The sequence below is a fragment of the Populus trichocarpa genome, chromosome 12 (genome assembly GCF_000002775.5).
Source record: "Populus trichocarpa isolate Nisqually-1 chromosome 12, P.trichocarpa_v4.1, whole genome shotgun sequence".
NCBI classification, from domain to species: Eukaryota; Viridiplantae; Streptophyta; class Magnoliopsida; order Malpighiales; family Salicaceae; genus Populus; species Populus trichocarpa.
In genome coordinates, this window is record NC_037296.2 from 5,073,016 (window position 1) to 5,092,308 (window position 19,293).

A 19,293-nucleotide genomic window follows, 5' to 3' on the forward strand; every position below is an offset into this window, starting at 1 on the left:
TTATTAAATACTTACAAGTGTTTTAAATCATATGGTAAATTATTCATCTTGTAATTGGTAGAATTGAGATTCACTAACATTTGAATTTTGAGATAACAATAATTAATAATATTGTCTATATAGAAGTTAATTAAATTTATTTTATAAGAAGATATAGGAGAAAATTTTAAAAAATATATATAATTTTATAATTTACTTACTAAATAAAAATATCAATTTATCACAATTAAATAGTACATAATTATATGCTTGTTTAGATTTGATGTCTGTCAAATATCTATTCTTCACTACATTCCTAAATAATGGTCGTTCCGGATGACAAAATATTTAGAAATTCTCACTCGAAGATATTTCACCACCACTATCATTTCATGGAATATGGTTTATTCTTTTTCTCAAGTGAGGATCAAAATAATATGAGGTAAATGTTAACATCTCTTTATCAATATCAACATCGCATATCAAAGCCTCAACATGTGCTTTATTTTTAACATATTTTTTTTATGGTTGAACAAGTATTTGCATGCGACTAATTACAGATGAATAGTTAAATGCTTAAAAGAAAGGCAATGGATAATGACTAAGGATGTATGTAATCTCTAAACTTTTAAATGGATACATCCATCTGTATTGTACAAAACCTCCAACTTTGACCTCAAATGCTAAATGAATGGGCAAATGCACTATTAAGTGGAATAAGAAGGAAGAGAAGATCATTTCAAGTTTGCAAATTGTCTCAATGTTGTTTTTTTCAAGCTGCTTTATGTGTTGAGTATACAACTTGTTCGAGAAAAAAATCTCTAGAAAAAATGAGTAATCTCTGTAAATGCATCCCACATCACTTTTGATAACAAATATCTATATGCAATTGGAATGAGTGTTTGAACCAATAGACAGCAATGGTTAAAGACAAATATATATGCTTCTACCTAGATTTTAAAGACCAGGTATGACGATAAATAAGAAAATGAACTTTGGCTTCATACATATTCTTTGAGGCAAATTGTAAATTTTTAGTATGATCGGCCAACAAGAATATGGTTCAAACAAGAATTCAAATTAATTAAATCTATATGTACACAAGCCAAGATGTACATTCTATTGTTTTATTGAAAACTAATGATACACTCTATTAAATTGCTTTGAAGCTTTTTCATTGAAAAGATGCATCATGACTTCATCCATCTCATTATATGAATGATGTTATATCATGTGCTCAATAGTCTTTGGAGACATAAATAACCTTTACAGCCTAGGAATGATTGGGAAGTATCTAACTTTTTTGTATGTGATAAGTGTTCTTCCTCTACCATTATTGAGTTTATACCGAGCATGGTGATAGGTTTTGCACTCAATAAAATTTACATATGTATTATGATACAACATGTAAAAGTTTGTACACATATCAATTTTTTGGTATCCTAAGCCAAGAGGTATTATCATGGATTTTGCAACATAGAAGTTATATTTCATCATATTCCCTCTAGGTAACATGCTTTTCGTCTATTCAAGGATCTTATCATAACTGGCCTCACTTAATCCATAATCTGACTTGATAGCAAACACTTGTGTAATAACTAATAATTTACTATGAGTTGTACACGCATCTTATAATGGTACATCACAACCTTTTAAAAGTTCAAGAAATTTAGTTGCATCTACATTTAGTTCTTCATCTAAATGGATGTTATGTGAACCTTCACCTAAATAATGTTGATTCATTCTTCTTGCATCCATGACCAAAATCCTATAAGAATTGCTATAATTTACAAAATCAAACTTAATGTTACAAAATCAAACTTAATTTTATCAAATGACAAATAAAATCAATTTCCTTCAAATCATAAACAAAATCTAACATACAAATCATAAATAAATTGAACCAAGAGAGGGATGTTGATACTTTTGATAGATTTAGATCGATACTAGTGATTTATGGTGGCTCGATTTGTGAGAAAATAGGAGTAGGGGTTGTTGTTTTTTTTTTTTTTTTGCAAAACAAAAGGAGGGGCAAAAGGGAGAATTGTCAGGTTCTAATTCATCAAATTCTTTCAACAAAATATCCATTAGCAATTCCATCAAAAAATAATTACAATTCAGATTTTTGATAGAATTGCCAATGGAATTTTGATTTTTTTTATTTTCTCTATTCCATCAAATTTTTCATTGGAAATTATCGGCGGAACATATTAAGTTATAATTTACACCGGCAATTACAAATGAAAACCTTTTGTCACTACCTATGTCAAAAGGTACCAACATAATATTTTTCGTCGGTGTTTTCGTTATTATTTGCCATTTTTCTAGTGGTATTTGACTTCTTTGCTTTTGTGCTCTCTTTTTTTAGCTTTAGGTTTTGTTGTTATAGAGAGAAAATTTATATGAGTTTTCTAGGTTATAGGTCTTGATTGAAAGTTCATATTTTTTATATATTTCTTGTTGAAATCCTAAGAGGTAAGTTGTAGTGAAACCATTTATGTGCGCGCCCACACACACACACAAATACACACACACACACACACACACACACACACACACACACTTATCTTTTGTTTTATAATTGCTTTTTACTAACAATTCCCAACAATTATAATAACTAAATATATAAGATAGACAAACTCTAATGTTCTTATACACGCGCGCGCGCGCGCACTAGATTTGTTACCTGTGCTTCGTTGCGAGTTGGGCAAAGTTTTTTTTCAACGTGAAAAAAGAATGTTAGGGTAAAACAATTTGAGACCCAAGTCATTGGTTCAATTTGTAATATAAATAATATGAAAAAAAAAAAGAAGCAAGAACAAAAAATGACAACAAAAATAATAAAAAGAACTAGACTTGAGTCTATTCAGATTATTAAACAACTCAATGTTGAAGGGTGAAACTGTAAAAAAACATTAAATTTTTTTTTTTAAAAAAAGCTATGTTAAACTAAGTGAACTCGCAAGCTTCGCTACCATAGATATAAGATTGAGATAATCTCATAGAAAATAAAGTTTAGATGAAAAAATTAAAATAAATCAATTTAAAGTAAAGAAAAAAAACAAAAGTTAACATGTGTTATCCTTTGAAACCGGTGATTCTAGTCTTAAACTTGGGGCTAACCCCATAAAAGGCAAACTGTAAAAAAAATAATAAATCAAAACTTAAAAGAAGTATAAAAATAAGAAAAATTAGCTTAAAAAGGAAAAAAAAATACTAAGCAAACCTGAGCGAACCTCCTAAACCTGGTCTAATCTCTCAAATTCACAACCCGTGAAATCTTGGACTCAAGTTCAATCAAGAAGTTTAATTCTCAGCTAAATTAATTTTGAAAGATGAGAGTTTAATTCTCAGCTAAATTAATTTTGAAAGATGAGATCATAAAAAAAAATTAATTAAAAAACTTATAAAAGAAAAAAATATAGCAACAAAAAGAATAGGGGTAAAATCTGATAGAAAAAACACGAGGATGGAATTGTAAAAATATGAATTTTAAAACTTATTCCAAACAAACCAAATTGCAATGAAAAAAAAATGGGGATCTAATTTAAAAGATTAAAAAAATTATAAAGGAGTAAAATTAAAAAATATTTGTAATTTACTAGATTATTTATAAATTAAAAAAACTTCCGTGAAAACTAAATATAAAAGAGAGATAAAATTGATAAAATGTGATTGATATCCATTAAATAACACATCATTTCTTCAATTATAACACACCTAACTTACAAAATCAAACTCAATTTCATCAAATGACAAATAAAATAAAATTCCTCCAAATCATAAACAAACCCTAACATACAAATTATACATTAATATAACCAAATCTATAAAACATTTAAATATATTTATGCAAACTACAAATACTACAAAAAAATTAAATAAATTAACCTAAAATATAAATGGGTTACAAAACAAATAGATAGGTTTGCTTACTTGGTTTAGCGAAACTTCAAAATAAATTGAACTAAGAGAGGGATGTTGATACTTTTGATAGATTTAGATCGACACCGGTGATTTGTGGTGGCTCGATTTGTGAGAAAATAGGAGCAGGGGTTGCTGTTTTTTTTATGTTTTGCAAAACAAAAAGTGGGGTAAAAGGGAGAACTGTTAGGTTTTAATTCATCTAATTCTTTCAACAAAATATCCATCAGCAATTCCATCAAAAAAATACTTACAATTTAGATTTTTGATAAAATTGCCAATGGAATTTTGATTTTGATTTTATTTCCTCTATTCCATCAATTTTTTCATTGGAAATTATTGGAGGAACATATTAAGTCACAATTTATATCGGCAATTACAAATGAAAACCTTTTGTCACTACCTATGTCAAAAAGTACCAACATAATATTTCTCGTTGATGTTTTCGTTACTATTTGCTAATTTTCTAGTAGTGTCGACTTTTGCTTTTGTGCTCTCCTTTTTTAAGCTTTAGGTTTTGTTGTTGTAAAGAGAAACTTTGTATGAGTTTTCTAGTTCTTAGGTCTTGATTGAAAGTCCATATTTTTTATGTATTGTTGTTGAAATCCTAAGAGGTAAGTTGTAGTGAAACCATTTGCATATATTAATGAGCAATTTATCTTTAAAGACAAAGGTTACAATCCTTAGTATTAACTTTCTTTTATGTCTTATTTTTTATTTGACATTCTACAAGTAAATGCTTTATATATATATATATATTTATCTTTGTTTTATAATTGGTTTTTACTAACAATTCCCAACAATTATAATAACTAAATATATAAGATAGACAAACTCTAATGTTTCTTACACACACACACACACACACTAGATTTGATGCCCGTGCTTCGTCGCGAGTTAGGTAATTTGTTTTTCAGCGTGAAAAAAGAATGTTAGGGTAAAAAATCTAAGACTCGAGTCATTGGTTCAATTAGTAATTTAAATAATATGGAAAAAAACAATAACAAATAATAAACTAATAAAAAAATGACAACAAAAAAAGAGTAAAACGAACCAGACTTTAGTCTATCCAGATTATTTAACAACTCAATGTTGAAGGGCGAAACTATAAAAAAACATTAAAAAAAAGCTCTATTAAACTTAGTGAACTCGCAAACTTCGCTATCATGGGTATAAGATTGAGATAATCTCATAAAAAAAAATTCTGATGACAAAATTGAAATAAATCAATTTAAAGTAAAAAAAAACAAAAGTTAACATGCGTTAACCTTTGAAACCGGTGATTCTAGTCTTAAACCCGGGGATAACCCCATAAAAAGCACAGTGTAAAAAAAACAATAAATCAAAACTTAAAAAAAAAGATAAAAATTAGAAAAATTAGCTTAAAAAGGACGAGAAAAAAACCCAAGCGAACCTCTTAAACCTGGTCTATTCTCTAAAATTCACAACTCGTGAAATCCTAGACCCAAGTTCAATCAAGAAATTTAATTCTCAACTAAATTAATTTTGAAAGATGAGATCATAAAAAAAAATTTAATTAAAAAACTTACAAAAGCAAAAAATATAGCAACAAAAAGAATGAGGTAAAATCTGATAGGAAAAACCCGAAGATGGAATTGTAAAAAAAATCAATTTTAAAAATTATTCCAAACAAATCAAATAGCAATTAAAAGAATGGAGACCAAATCTAAAAGATTAAAAAATCATAAGGGAGTGAAATTGAAAAATATATATAATTTGATAGATTTTTTATAGATTAAAAAATAATAGGGATGAAATTAAAAAAAACATTTGTAATTTTATAAATTATTCTACATTAAAAAATAATAATTAAAACAATAGAAACTAAATATAAAGGAGGAAGGAGAAATAAAATTTTAGAGATTTGTCTAATTAATTTTTTTTTTATAAAAGGCCGTGATTATGACAGTTTTTTTTCCTAACAACTAGGGTGATTAACATTGTAAGGCTACTAGCTAGGGACACAAGACACCTTGCACAAGTTGATAAGTCCTCCATTTAACTCCAAAATGGTAAGGCAAGAGTGCCCGATCTGCTATCTCTATTTCATTAATTAAGCAAGGATTTGCATTCTCTTGTTCTTCCACTCTTTGTTTTTTCTTTTTCTTCTTTTGAAATATATATATATATATATAAACAACGCAATGCTTATAACTTCGGAAAGTTCACAGACAATACTGATGCGGGATGCAGTTTCTTCACTGCTCTCTACATTTTAGATTAGAAAATGAAAGGGGAAATATTTTAGATTGGAGAAAGAAATAAACACAACATATCAGTCACCATACAGCTCAACTAAGCAGCCTAAGATTCTGTACAAGAACAAACAGGAAATAAAAAAAATAAAAAATAAAATGCATACTATGATAACACATTACATTTATTTTCCAGAAGGAGAAAGAGGATTGGCTATCTGGTTGAGCTCATGAAATCTTGAGAAACTGGCCTCAGTTTCATTATAACTGAGGAGCCTTTGAAATCCTCCTAAACAAGAAAACAGTACCATTGTTTAGCTGCACAAACTGTCGAGCAAAACATAGCATCCTCTTAACATAACCGTCTCTAAACCTTCTCAAAAGCTTCATTTGTAACACGCTTTTTTGTTGCAATTTTGGCATTACTCTAATCCTCCATTGCTTCCAACGGCTCCGACCTCTCACATTGTTCTTGTCACTCAGCCTCCGGTATAGCCTTCTTCTTCTGTACCTCTTGATCACGCCTGCACCAAAAGTAGAAGCAACCTTCTCCATACGTACCGTCTACACAAGGGATTACATGACCAAATGCAAACAAGGCAAGTGAGAGGTGTTTGAGAGAGGCAGAGCTAGATGGTTATACGCCTAAAGTGCTGAAGCGAAAAACAGGTGAATGGCATTAAATTAGACAAACAAATTAAAGTGAGGAGGCATGAAGAATAGGTAAATGGACTCTACACGGGAAGTAAAGATAAAGATAGGTTAAAGGCAAAGAGGGGCTATTGGCCTTAAATCGTAGGAACTAAAAGTCAGCATGCAGTTGTAAATCATCTTTTTGCTTTTTCTAACAATCAATATAGCCAACTGCTTTTGGGGACTGCAGTTGAGTTTTCGGTGAGTGTTATTAATTTATATCTTTCATCTACCTCACTTTAGTGCATCCCAAACGCTTCCAAGAGAATTCAATAGTACATAGTCGAGGTTGATGGATTAACGAGTGTCTGAAAATACGATAAGGTTATTTTTTAAAATGTTTTTTTATTTTAAATGTATTATAATAATATTTTTTTTATTTTTTTTAAATTAATTTTTACTTTAATATATTAAAATGATTTAAAAACACTAAAAAAATAATTTGAAGTAAATAAAAAAATAAAAAATTTAAATTTTTAAAAAAATATTTTTAAAACGTTAGAACAAACTATTTCCATTTGAGACTAATTGGAACCATATATGTAAGGATTTCATGCAATAATAGAATGACAATCTGGAAAAAATGGCGACAGCTTGGAACAGTCGCAACATTATTAGGAAAGCTAGAGGTAAAAGAAAAAAAAAAACAAGGTGGCAATTCATTTTCCTCGAGGTCAAGGCAATGCTAGGGTGGATGTACGTAATCAATTGTAATGTTATGGCTCGTTAGATTCCTATATTTAATTATGTAATTTTCAAAATTTTAATATTATGTATAATTATGATTATAATTAAACTTTTACATTACAAGTTATACGTACAAGAAAAAAATATCTAAGGACCATTATATAATCAAAAGTAATGATAAAGAGAAATGATTGCAAGAGTAATTTCACCATGAGGACTAACTAGACTATACTTTTTATGAAAATATAATTCCTAAAAAAAATTCAAAGAAGGCACAATTTGTAAATAAAAAAATAGTAGCTAATTTTTTTTTCTTTTGAAAATTATAGGAACTCGAAAAGATTTTTCTTTTTGAAAGTTTCCATTACATTACCAAAAATTTTGCAAGCCTGACTTCAAGCCTGGAATTCCTATACCAAGCAATTGGTGTCTCCCAGCCTCGAGTAAATAGGTCTAGTTGGACAACCTAGTTTACAATTCAAATTATTTGGGAAGAGGTCTAGGCAATATTATTTCCTGTTTGTTCTAGGAAAAAAAAATGATTAGAAAATAAATAATTCGTTTCAAATAATTTATACAGAAAACCTATAAAACTCCAACAAAGTGATGCCAATAGTCATCCACAAGAAATGTTGTTAACTGTTAGAGAATATTATAAATCATATCTTGAGACTTTACCTAACAGCTTAAGTTTTTGGGTTGAATTAGTTCTTTGACATGGTATCAGAGCTTTGATGACCAAGCAGTCACGAGTTCGAATCTCATTATCTCTATTTATTTGATAAAAATTAAGCACAATATAATGTGGGTCTGTGCAAGTTTTAAGCCCAAAAGACTTTCACTTGAGGGGGGTGTTAGAGAATAATATAAATCATATCTTGGGACCTTACCTAACAGCTTAAGTTTTTAGGTTGAATTGAGCTTAAACTTTTAGGTTGAGATAGTTCTTTGACATGGTATCAGAGCCTTGATGACCAAGCAGTCACGAGTTTGAATCTCATTATCTCTATTTATTTGATAAAAATTAAGCACAATGTAATGTGGGTTTGTGCAAGTTTTAAGCCCAAAGGACTTTCACTTGAGGGGGGGTGTTAGAGAATAATATAAATCATATCTTGGGACCTCACCTAACAGCTTAAGTTTTTGGGTTGAATTGAGCTTAAACTTTTAGGTTGAGATGGTTCTTTGACATGGTATCAGAGCCTTGATGATCAAGCGGTCACGAGTTCGAATCTCATTATCTCCATTTATTTGATAAAAATTAAGCACAATGTAATGTGGGTCTGTGCAAGTTTTAAGCCCAAATGACTTTCATTTGAGAGGGTGTGTTAGAGAATAATATAAATCATATCTTGGGACCTCACCTAACAGCTTAAGTTTTTGGGTTGAATTGGTTCTTTGACAGGTAACAATCATATTTTGTCAATTTTATTATTAAGTTGAAAATTTTGGAGAAATTGATTTTTTTGTGGAATTGATAACAATTAAATGGTATTAATTTAGATTGAATAAGTTTGAATTAAACAAATGATATATAATTAGTTGGATTATCGATTACTTGCCATTAATTGGATTTATTTAGTTGATATTTTTCCACATCATTATATTTTTTGTACAAAAATAATAATTGGTTACTAGATTGTGAATTAATTTTTAATTACCAAAGTTAAATTTTGAATTAATTGTTACATTATGAGTAAATGTTGTCATCATTAATCTATATAGGTTTTCTAAGTACAAATAATTATTTGTAGATGTGTCTAGATTAACTTCGAAGATTATACATGAAAGATTATTGTAGAGGGGTTGAGGGTTTTATTAGTTTTGCACTTTCAAATCTGAAGAATATTAGTGGAGGTGGAATTAGATGTCCATGGATGAAGTGTAAAAACTAACTTGATGTTGTGATAATACATCTTCTAAAAACAAAAAGTTTCATGAGTTCGTTGAGAAATACTTGTGTAGTTAGCTTAACGATAACTTTATTGTTTGACTTGCCATCAATGGATGACTTTCATTTGGGAAAAGTAAGACTAAGAATATTGACAAGGCCACCTCTCTCTCTTCACTTCTTAATATATTTAGTGACTTTAGGTTGTTCATTTGGTTTTACCTCAACTATAAGAATTATTAATTTTGATTTATAGACTTTTTTTGATATTATTGAATCTTTAATATTTTTTGCCTCAATTTGTTATGTTTCTTTAAAAAAAAGAACTTATGATAGTTCATGTGGTTTCTAAATGACTTCTTCTAATGATACTGAAACATTATCCATCTTTAGTTCTTTGTATGATAATTTCTCTAGGGATGATAAAAATTATCAATCTTCTGTTTTATTTTGGAAACAAAATCTATATCTAGAGCAACTGATTCATCATTAATAACATTTTTAAGAGAAACAAAACACTAGGTGTGTGAGAGTTAGGAATATAGTCTTTTTATAACCTTTTTTTTTATCATCAATTAGAACATCAAAAGCAAGAGCATAATCAATTGTCTTAACATCAATTATAGTTCTATTTAAGTTAACTATTTTTATACCATTACTTGTTATTTGGAAATTGAAAAATTATATTGAATAAAAGTAATAACAATCTAATAGTTTATATGATCAATATAAAATCTTTTTATAATTATGTATATAAACTCTACAATTAATAAATTTCTCATACTTTTCCATAGCAGAAGTTTAGGCTTACCAAAACAAGCTTTATTTTCTAAAACATCGTACAACCAAACCTCAACTTTATAAGTAAGTTTGTGTCTTGTAAACCCTACATTATGATAACAAGGAATTTTCATCAATTAAATGTATACTTTCAGCTTTGACAATCATATAATAAACTTTTTCTTCAAAACAAATTCCTATCAAAGAAAGAAATTTTCTTAAAATTAGGAACGCATCTAAGAAAAAGCTAATTATGAACCAAGTTTTCAATGCATCACCTGTCATAAACACGACTCTCCATATAGTTATGTTGCTTATATAAGTTTGCATAAATAAATATAAAGTTTGGCTCATCCTAAGATAAGTCTTTAGACACATTCCTTTCCTCGTAATGATACATATTTGAGCTTCCCCCTAACATTTGTTATAATTGATCAAATCTTTGTGATAGAGTTTTTTACATTGCCTTTTGATCACTTACGGTGCATCAAATGACCTCCAATCTTGCATTATAAGATGAAATGATGTTGTCAATATCTTCATCTATAAAAAATATCAACATACTTTGATACAAATTGATGCAACATATAACGAAAGATAGGAAATCGAGATTTCTCAAGCCCTGGGTTAAAACCTTAATCGACAAAGAAAATCTTTGTTTTATAAATTCTTAATATTATTAAATCTCTCATAAAAATAACACACAAGCCTGTTTAACTAGGATCTAAAATCTACTTTGATAAATAAACTTAAACCAAACAAAATTCTAAAACCTAAATAAGAAAGAAATCCTAAAATAACTAGGAAAATAAAGAAAAATCCATAACAATATTTTTTCAGATCTAATTTGGATATGAAAATGACCTCATCTATCTAAAACTAACTGTTCCCTAATATAATCGGGCTTGTAAAATACCCTGAAAGAATTTTAGCCCGATTCAACAGTCAGATAAAAAATTATAATTATTTTTTGTTAAAAAACTCGTTTGACACGTTTGAAGTTCTTCTTGAACTAAGACTTGTGTTACGCTTCCCGCGTATCTTCTTTATGAAAAACAACTTACTATTGCCATTAGTATTACTAGATAGAAATATTCATCTTGTGAGATAGACATTTGATGCTTACGATTCTCAATTAGTCTACTTTTATTTGGAACATTTGGTTTCTTGTTTGTATATATAATTCTAGAATCATGTTCTTATTCACTTCTCTAACTTGCCGTGCTTGACATGTCTTGGGCTAAAGGAAAAGTAGTTTTCGGTATCTCTAGTCTTAACGGTTAACGATCTATAATTTTTTTTATTATAAAACATCTAAATTATAAAATTAAAATCAATTATATCAAATTACAAACAAATTCAAATTTTTTCAAATCACAAACAAACCCTAAAATAGAAATCAAACTTTAATACTCTATGAAAAAATTGGAACACACTACAATATACAAGCAAACTACTCTACAAATACTAAAAACTTACAATACGTTAACTTAAACATAAATGAGTAGGTTTACTTACTTAGTATAGGGAGTATTTATAAAAAATTATATCAAGACAATGATATTGACACTATGAAATATTAGATGGTTGAAATCTGTAATGATGAGATGTAGGCTTGTGTCAAAATAAGAGGGAGAAAAAGAAAGAGGGAAGAATAGAGATGTGGCTAGTTATAACACGTTTAGATTTACCAATGATATATTCTATCGGTTAATGATGACGTGTCATTTTAGTGACGGATTCACCAACATAAGGTTTTTTTATTTTTTTAGTTATTTTATTATGTTGGTTTTTGTCGACAGAAATAATTATGTCGGTGTTATAATCGGGAATTTCCAACCAAATTATTTCATTGCTACAATCATCATAAATTACCAACGAAAAATACTTCACCGGCAATTCCATTGGTATTAGATAATTTCTTGGTAGTGCAAAATGTGAAAGTCATATTCCTAGCAAGAAAATGAAAAGGAAACTAAAGAATATAAAGTAAATTCATATTGTAAACGTTATAACATCGCTCTTCCATATTCCTATTATCTTTTGAGAGTTGTGTTAATTTCCTGGATCAAGACATAGTTGAAAACAAAGCTTAATTAGAAGCAGATTTGTTTTGTACATTTGAATCTTGTCCTAAGTGAATAATATAACAGAAATGATCATCATTAAATGGCACATGGTTTACGAGTTGTCTTGCCAGAATAACAAAGAGTATCAAAATAAGTTAAAAGTATTTGTCTGTCAGCATTAATCAGTAAATTAAATAAACCTCTGCTTTCAATGTCACAAACAAATAAAAAATTGATGATGGAACGATGATATATAGTTCAAGGAATAAAAATATGGGCTGACTTTGTCCAGAGGAAAAACCATGAAATAGGCTATCTTAAGATTTAATTTCCTACAAAAACCAATAGCATTATCAAGATCCTGGCGAAGGATATTCAAACTCAAAATTATTTGCCCAGATTCCTATGAACATTCTGAGTTTAGTGGGATGTTTATCTATAACCCTACCCTCTATATCATCCTGGCCAAAAGCTAGTAGCTCCGGTTCTCATGCTAGCATCCCACCACTCTTCTGGAACCTAGCTGTAGTTTTAAGGCTTGTTTAGTAACGCCTTGTAAATTATATTTATTTAAATTTTAAATTTTTTATATTAACAATTATTTTTATATATATATTCAGATTATTTTGATCTGCTGATATTAAAAATAATTTTAAAAAATTAAAAAATATTATTTTAATGCATTTCTAAGTGAAAAATACTTTAAACTACAATTATTATCACAACCTCAAACAAGCTCTTAATGCTCGTCGTGTAGATACGGAATTATCAAAATAAACAAACCGAATGAAATCGGCTTTACTGTTCATTTGAACAGGTTAATATGTTTTTTTAATTGCTTGGGTGCTAATTACACGTTAGCTCAAAGGTTAAAACACATGGGTTTAATCCATATTTGAAGCAAAATCATTTTAATTTCATAAACAAGTGAAATAGATTAATGTATTGTTTAAATTGGTTAACAAATACACGTTATATCTCAGTGGTTAACAAGTGTGGCTTAAGGTGAGGTTGTGTGTTAAATCCGTATTAGGAGCAAATCTATGAGTAAAGATACAACACATAATTAATATATTAACATGTTTCGTACCGATTTCTTTTGCTTTAGTTATTTTGATAATAGATGACAATAACTTATTGATCTACATATCTTTCTAAAATAAAAAGAAAGTTTAGGCCAGCAGGCCTTCCTTAAACCCACCAGTCTAGGTGTTTTCTTTTTTCTTTTCTTTTTTTAGTTATATGGGTGTTTTCTTACTTCTTTTTTTTTAATTTTATTCTTTAATATAAAAAATGATTTTTCTTTATTATTTATTTACTTATTTTTTTTATTTTTTAATATAAAATTTTATTTAATTTTATCATTCAGTATTTAGTTAATAATAAATTATTTTTTGTATTTTTTATTGTATAGTTAAAAACAATTTGCCTTTTTTATGATTTTTTTCAATTTCATCATTTAATATGATGTTTTTATTTAATTTTATCATTCAATATTTGATTGATGATAAATTGGTTTTTGTATTTTTTATTGTATAATAAAATCTTTTTGGCCTTTTTTTATCTTTTTGTTTTTTCTTTAATTTCATTTTTTAATATGAGTTTTTATTTTCTTTTGGTTTTTGAACTATTTTTTTGTTATTTTGTTTTCAATTTCATCTTTTAATAAGAGAGTTTTATTTTATTTTATTTTATTTTTTAGTATTATATTGATTTTTTTCTTTGAACTTAACCAATGAAAAAGATCATATTAAAATAACTTTCATATAATTTAATTTAAAATCTATAATATGATTAGGATTTTTCAAGTTTTAACCATTTTACTAAATTTCATTCTTTACTATGTTTAAAACCTCTCACCTTCAGTGCTTAAGATGGGAAAGAGAGTTTCTGCACTCTTGAACATTGACTCAGCTGCTAAACAAATCTTACATTCCTCCACTAGATCTATGCACGCCATTAATTATATCAAGACCTTGAAGAAAGTATTTTATTTAAAAAAAAAAAAAAATAGGACTTCCACGGCCCCAACATGTGACTGCAAACTAATTTTGCTTGAAACAAGAACATCTTGGTATTCAAAACCATCACACATCAAAGTTGATGCATCGGATGAATTAAATAAACAGAAATTCAAGTGATGTGCAAAGGCAAAAATGGCCTTATCTTTACCACATTGCTCGCCGAATTCTCTCTCTTGGGTTCTACTTTTCACTTACAGCCTCCTTGTTCAAGTGATTTGTTTTCTAATCAGCATAGCGTTATAATCACGCAAAAGTTTCCCTAGATTGCTTTTGATTGCACACTATTCTTCTGAATTTCAGGTTCATTGCCTATGCCTCAGGAATTGAATGTCAGTTGTATTCTCACAGAGAATTCACCATGTAAACTAGCTGAGCGAGTCTACCCTGAAGTACATCTTACAGTGGAGATCAAGAAATTCTCGATATCATTTACAGTTACAGTAAGCTACGAGATGAAATACCCGTACACTGCCGCGGGTTTATAAATCTAGGTGGCTCCTCTCTAAGTTATTATATTGTTAATTCAATATGTATTGTAGTTATTCTTATATATTATAGTGTTATTATATTAATATAAATACATAATTATTATTAATAAAGGTTTAATTTATCTTTAATATTCATATAATATTAGATTAATGAATTTAGAGTAAAGATAAAGTTTATGAAAAAAAAATATTTTGCAAAGAAAATTATAAAATTGTTATAATTATAGAATTTCTATTGCATCAAAACATTGTTTCTAAAATATCCATGGTCGATACTCATTTAAATATTGGACGTTTATTAGAGCTGTAAAGACTGGTACATATTATGTTCTTTTCTTTATGAAATGAAGCAATTGTTCCTAAGCTCAGGTATAGGAAATACCTATAACTAATATGTATGTGTCTGTCATAAGACATATATATTGAATTGACCTGCATGAGAATTTCATATGGAGAAATCATTTATGTCTATGGAAAGGCTCACATGACGGCTGTGGAAGTGATCTTTATACTTAAAATCACTTAGTCATCTTATATAGAAAATGTTATGCTTTGATCCTGATACATGTTATCTTAATCGGGGTAACAAAAGAGCAGATATTGTGTATAACATCAACTATATGAAGATACTTGAGTGATCAAGGGAGGATTCATCATCCTAGGTGAATTAAGGAAAAATATTTCATCTATTCTTAAATAATATTAACTGAGAAATCATTGGCCAAAGTAAAAGAGATTTGAAAAGAGTTTCAAATTTTATTCAAACGATCAATGACCATTATATAGAGAATAAACATGATTTAGCATGACAGACATACTTCATGCTTTAATGTTAAATCTAAACATTATTAATGAAAGAATATTAATTACACTGAGAAATTGATCACTAAAAAGTTAAGTCAAACCACTAATGATTTTTCTAATATTTGAAGGATCATGACACGTTGTTGGACGATACATCTGATCTTCAAATATAAATTAATCAATTGATGAATTGATAATAAATTAAATTGTTTAATTTATTTAATTCTATTTAAATAGAATTATATTTTATATTTGGACCAACATATTAAGAACTTAATAGGTCACACATATAAAGAATCATTAGTCAGAAATTAAACTATGATGATTTAATTAAGTATGACTTGATTAAAATATATTTTAAAAATTAAGAACTATAATATAATTAATACATGGATTATATTTTTAGACCTAGAAAAAACAAGTAAGGACTTGATTGATTAAATTTCTAAAATTATCCTTAAATAATATACGGATTTTATTTAAGAAACAAATAGTTTTTTTTTTATAGAGTTTTTAAGATTTCATATAAATATAGAGTTAAGCCTATTATTTTGTAAATGAAACAAAAGAAGAGAAGTAGTTGTCTGTTAAACAAAAAAAACTACATAAACACAATATTAGAGCTAGCATTCTAGGCATAACAATCTCTTTCTTCTAAATAGAGATTTAAAAGATTTCTTATAGGTGGTTCGTATGGATTATCGTTGGAGGTCGAATAATTAAACGACTCATGATTTGTGACAACCCAGCTTTTAATGAATTATTCAAAACAAAACAAAAATCAAATCTTCAAGTAATAAATTCTCTAAATAATTTTAGATTTATCTAACAGAATTTAAAAACTTCTAAATAATTATTTTATAATCTATGTTGCGTATAGTAATATATAATATTCAAAGAACTAATCAATACATTCTACATAAAAGAATTGTACCTCGTAAAATTACAAGAGCACTGAACTAGTAAATTTTCTAATAGTGACTAAGAAAATCAATGAAGTATAAAAGCATCAACTTTAATTAACTCCCCATTAAATCTTGTTCATTAGTCTCTCTCCCTAGCAACATAGAATACATCCCACCATTCATGGATCCACCACCTCTGCCACCTCTCCACAATGCTACCACCTCTGCCAATCCCACCACTGTCCATCTGAACTACCCTGACTCTGTTGAGTCCTCGCCCCGCTCCCATCCACCAGACAGTACATTCAATGAGACTCTCCCGCCTGTCCCAGGTGCTAAGCTCCGCCTAATGTGCAGCTATGGAGGCCACATAATCCCCCGTCCACATGACAAAACCCTCTGCTATGTAGGCGGTGAGACACGTATGGTAGCCATTGACCGGCATTCCTCTCTCCCCATCCTCTCCTCCCGCCTTTCTCGAACTCTCCTCAATGGTCGTCCCTTCACTCTCAAGTACCAGCTGCCTCATGAAGACCTTGACTCTCTAGTATCTGTAACCACAGATGAAGATCTTGACAACATGATAGAAGAATATGACCGCATAAATGCATCATCATCAGCTTTATCTCCTTCCCGTATCCGCTTGTTCATTTTCTTTAGCAAGCCTGAGACTGCAGCCTCCATGGGATCACTTCTTGATGATGCAAAGTCAGAAACATGGTTTGTTGATGCGCTTAATGGTTCAGGATTAATTCCACGAAACCTATCAGATTCTGCTACATTGGAATGCTTAGTGACTCTTGACAATGATCAGGACTTGGAGGCTCAGGCAGAAGGTGTTGAAGGGGAGAACAAGAAAGCTAAGAATGAACTATTGCACGAAGTGCACACCACACTATCTGACTCACCTGTTGTGGAGAAGAATTCATCATTTGGTTCATCTTCTTCTTCCCCTTCAATGACCAACCTGCCACCTATCCGGGTTCGTGTGGAGGATCCAAGAGTTGGAGTTGAGGAGCAGTTTGCACAGATGACTTATGCTCAAGTTGTGCAGAAGCATGATGATGGCTATGGCCTTTTATCTGCTCCGCCACCTCCAATTCCTGTATCAATATCTGCAGTTGGAACTGCAATATCCACTAATCCTGCTGGTGGGTCTAGTGAGCACTTGAATCGGCTTTTATCAGATGATGAGAGGTCGGATCAGGGTGTTCCGGTAAGTTTTCGCAAACCACCACTTCCTGTACTGCAGCCCGTGCCACACAAGACCGGTACCTGTTACAACTTGCCTTCACCAGATTCAGTTGCAAGGTATCTTTCCATATTTCTCTTTGCTTTTACTGTTTACAGTGGTCCTCAGTTAAGAACTAGTTTAATTTGTTCCTTACAAATTATAAGTGCATAAATATGATGGATGCTCAACTTGCTTCACCGGCATTGTTCATTGTGGTTTCACAGAAAATGTTCATTGTAGAAGATTAATTTATCATAACAAATCTCGAAAGGCTTTCATAGAAACAGAAAACAGTTGATATTAAATATGTCTTACATTTTTTCTTTCTTTCTTTTGGTGTTGAAAATGAAATGGTAGTTTCCAAAACAGCTTCATTCGATTGATGATCTGACTGTGCAGTGATAGTAGTATTGCGTCTGCAAGCTCTCTTTCAAAGCCCATGTATTATCAAGATCAAGCTCATGCAGCACCCAGAGACAACAGAGGTCCTTCTAGCCCTGATACAAAAGGTGATATTCCAATCCCAAGCTCTCAAATCCAAATGCAACAAGTCCAAGGTTCTGGATACACGTTGCCTGATCAGCAGCAGCAGCAGCAACAATTTGTAGGAGGCAGCACACATTTCACCACAACTCCAATGCCAATGACATCTTACTACCCAATTTACGCTCCTCCGTCACAACAGCCTCATCTTCCAATGGATCACCAATATCCTGTATACTTAATGCAGGTTACTCAACCACAACCATACATGTCTATGCAAACTAACATGGTTGACACTGCTACTGTTGCAACCACGAGCCGCCCTGCAACACCTTCCACTGCAACTTACAGGGACCCACATCCACCCATTTACCCTGCAAAGACAGTATCTACCTCAGCTAAGCCTGAAATGGCTGCAACTGTGTACAGAACAGTGATGCCATCAACTCCTCCATTAGTCCATGTCCCGGCCAATCAGTTCCAGCAATCATACATGGGTTATTCTCAAATGCAACATCCAACTCAATCCATTAATGCTGCTGCTACTAATTATGCTTATTCTGAATATGCAAATTCTACACATGACCAATTCTACTACACCCCTAGTACTCAAGGTTCTCCTCAGTACCAATCCATGAACCCAGCTACAGTCGTAGCATTAGCAGATGATTCAACACGGATACCAACAAACAACACAATGCAGCAGAACATCGGAACCTCGCAGCCACAATAAATCTTATTAGGCCATACGTAAACAGCTTTATTTACAGGTGCAAATGGTTGTCGTCTCAGCAATAAGTTATAGGTATAATAAGCTTAATTATGCTACCCTTTGTAATAGAAAATGGAAATCTTTTTTCTCAAGATAGTAAGAAGTCCTGCATAAATCGTCGTGTTTCTTCTCTTTGAGAACAACATACATCAAATAAATTGTTCTTCTTTGAAATAATTGTTTTGTTTGTTCCATCATTGAAAAAAGCCTTGACTCGATTTGGGATTTCCCTTTTCCCAAAACCACTATCAAACTCCATGATAATTGAATCTCAGACTACTACTCCACATGTTCCTGTGAGATCATGTGCTTTTAAGTTTTTCCCATCATTATTAGCAAACGTT

At 30.1% G+C, this 19,293-nt stretch overlaps 1 protein-coding gene across 1 annotated transcript; it reads left to right on the forward strand.

Moving 5' to 3' along the window:
• Nucleotides 1-16,543: 16,543 nt before the first annotated feature.
• On the forward strand, nucleotides 16,544-19,077 carry LOC7493508 (uncharacterized). The gene is made up of 2 exons (XM_002317863.3): nucleotides 16,544-17,771; nucleotides 18,094-19,077. The coding sequence occupies exons 1-2, from the start codon at nucleotides 16,642-16,644 to the stop codon at nucleotides 18,908-18,910; spliced, it is 1,947 nt and encodes a 648-aa protein (XP_002317899.1). The 5' UTR covers nucleotides 16,544-16,641; the 3' UTR covers nucleotides 18,911-19,077.
• Nucleotides 19,078-19,293: the final 216 nt, after the last annotated feature.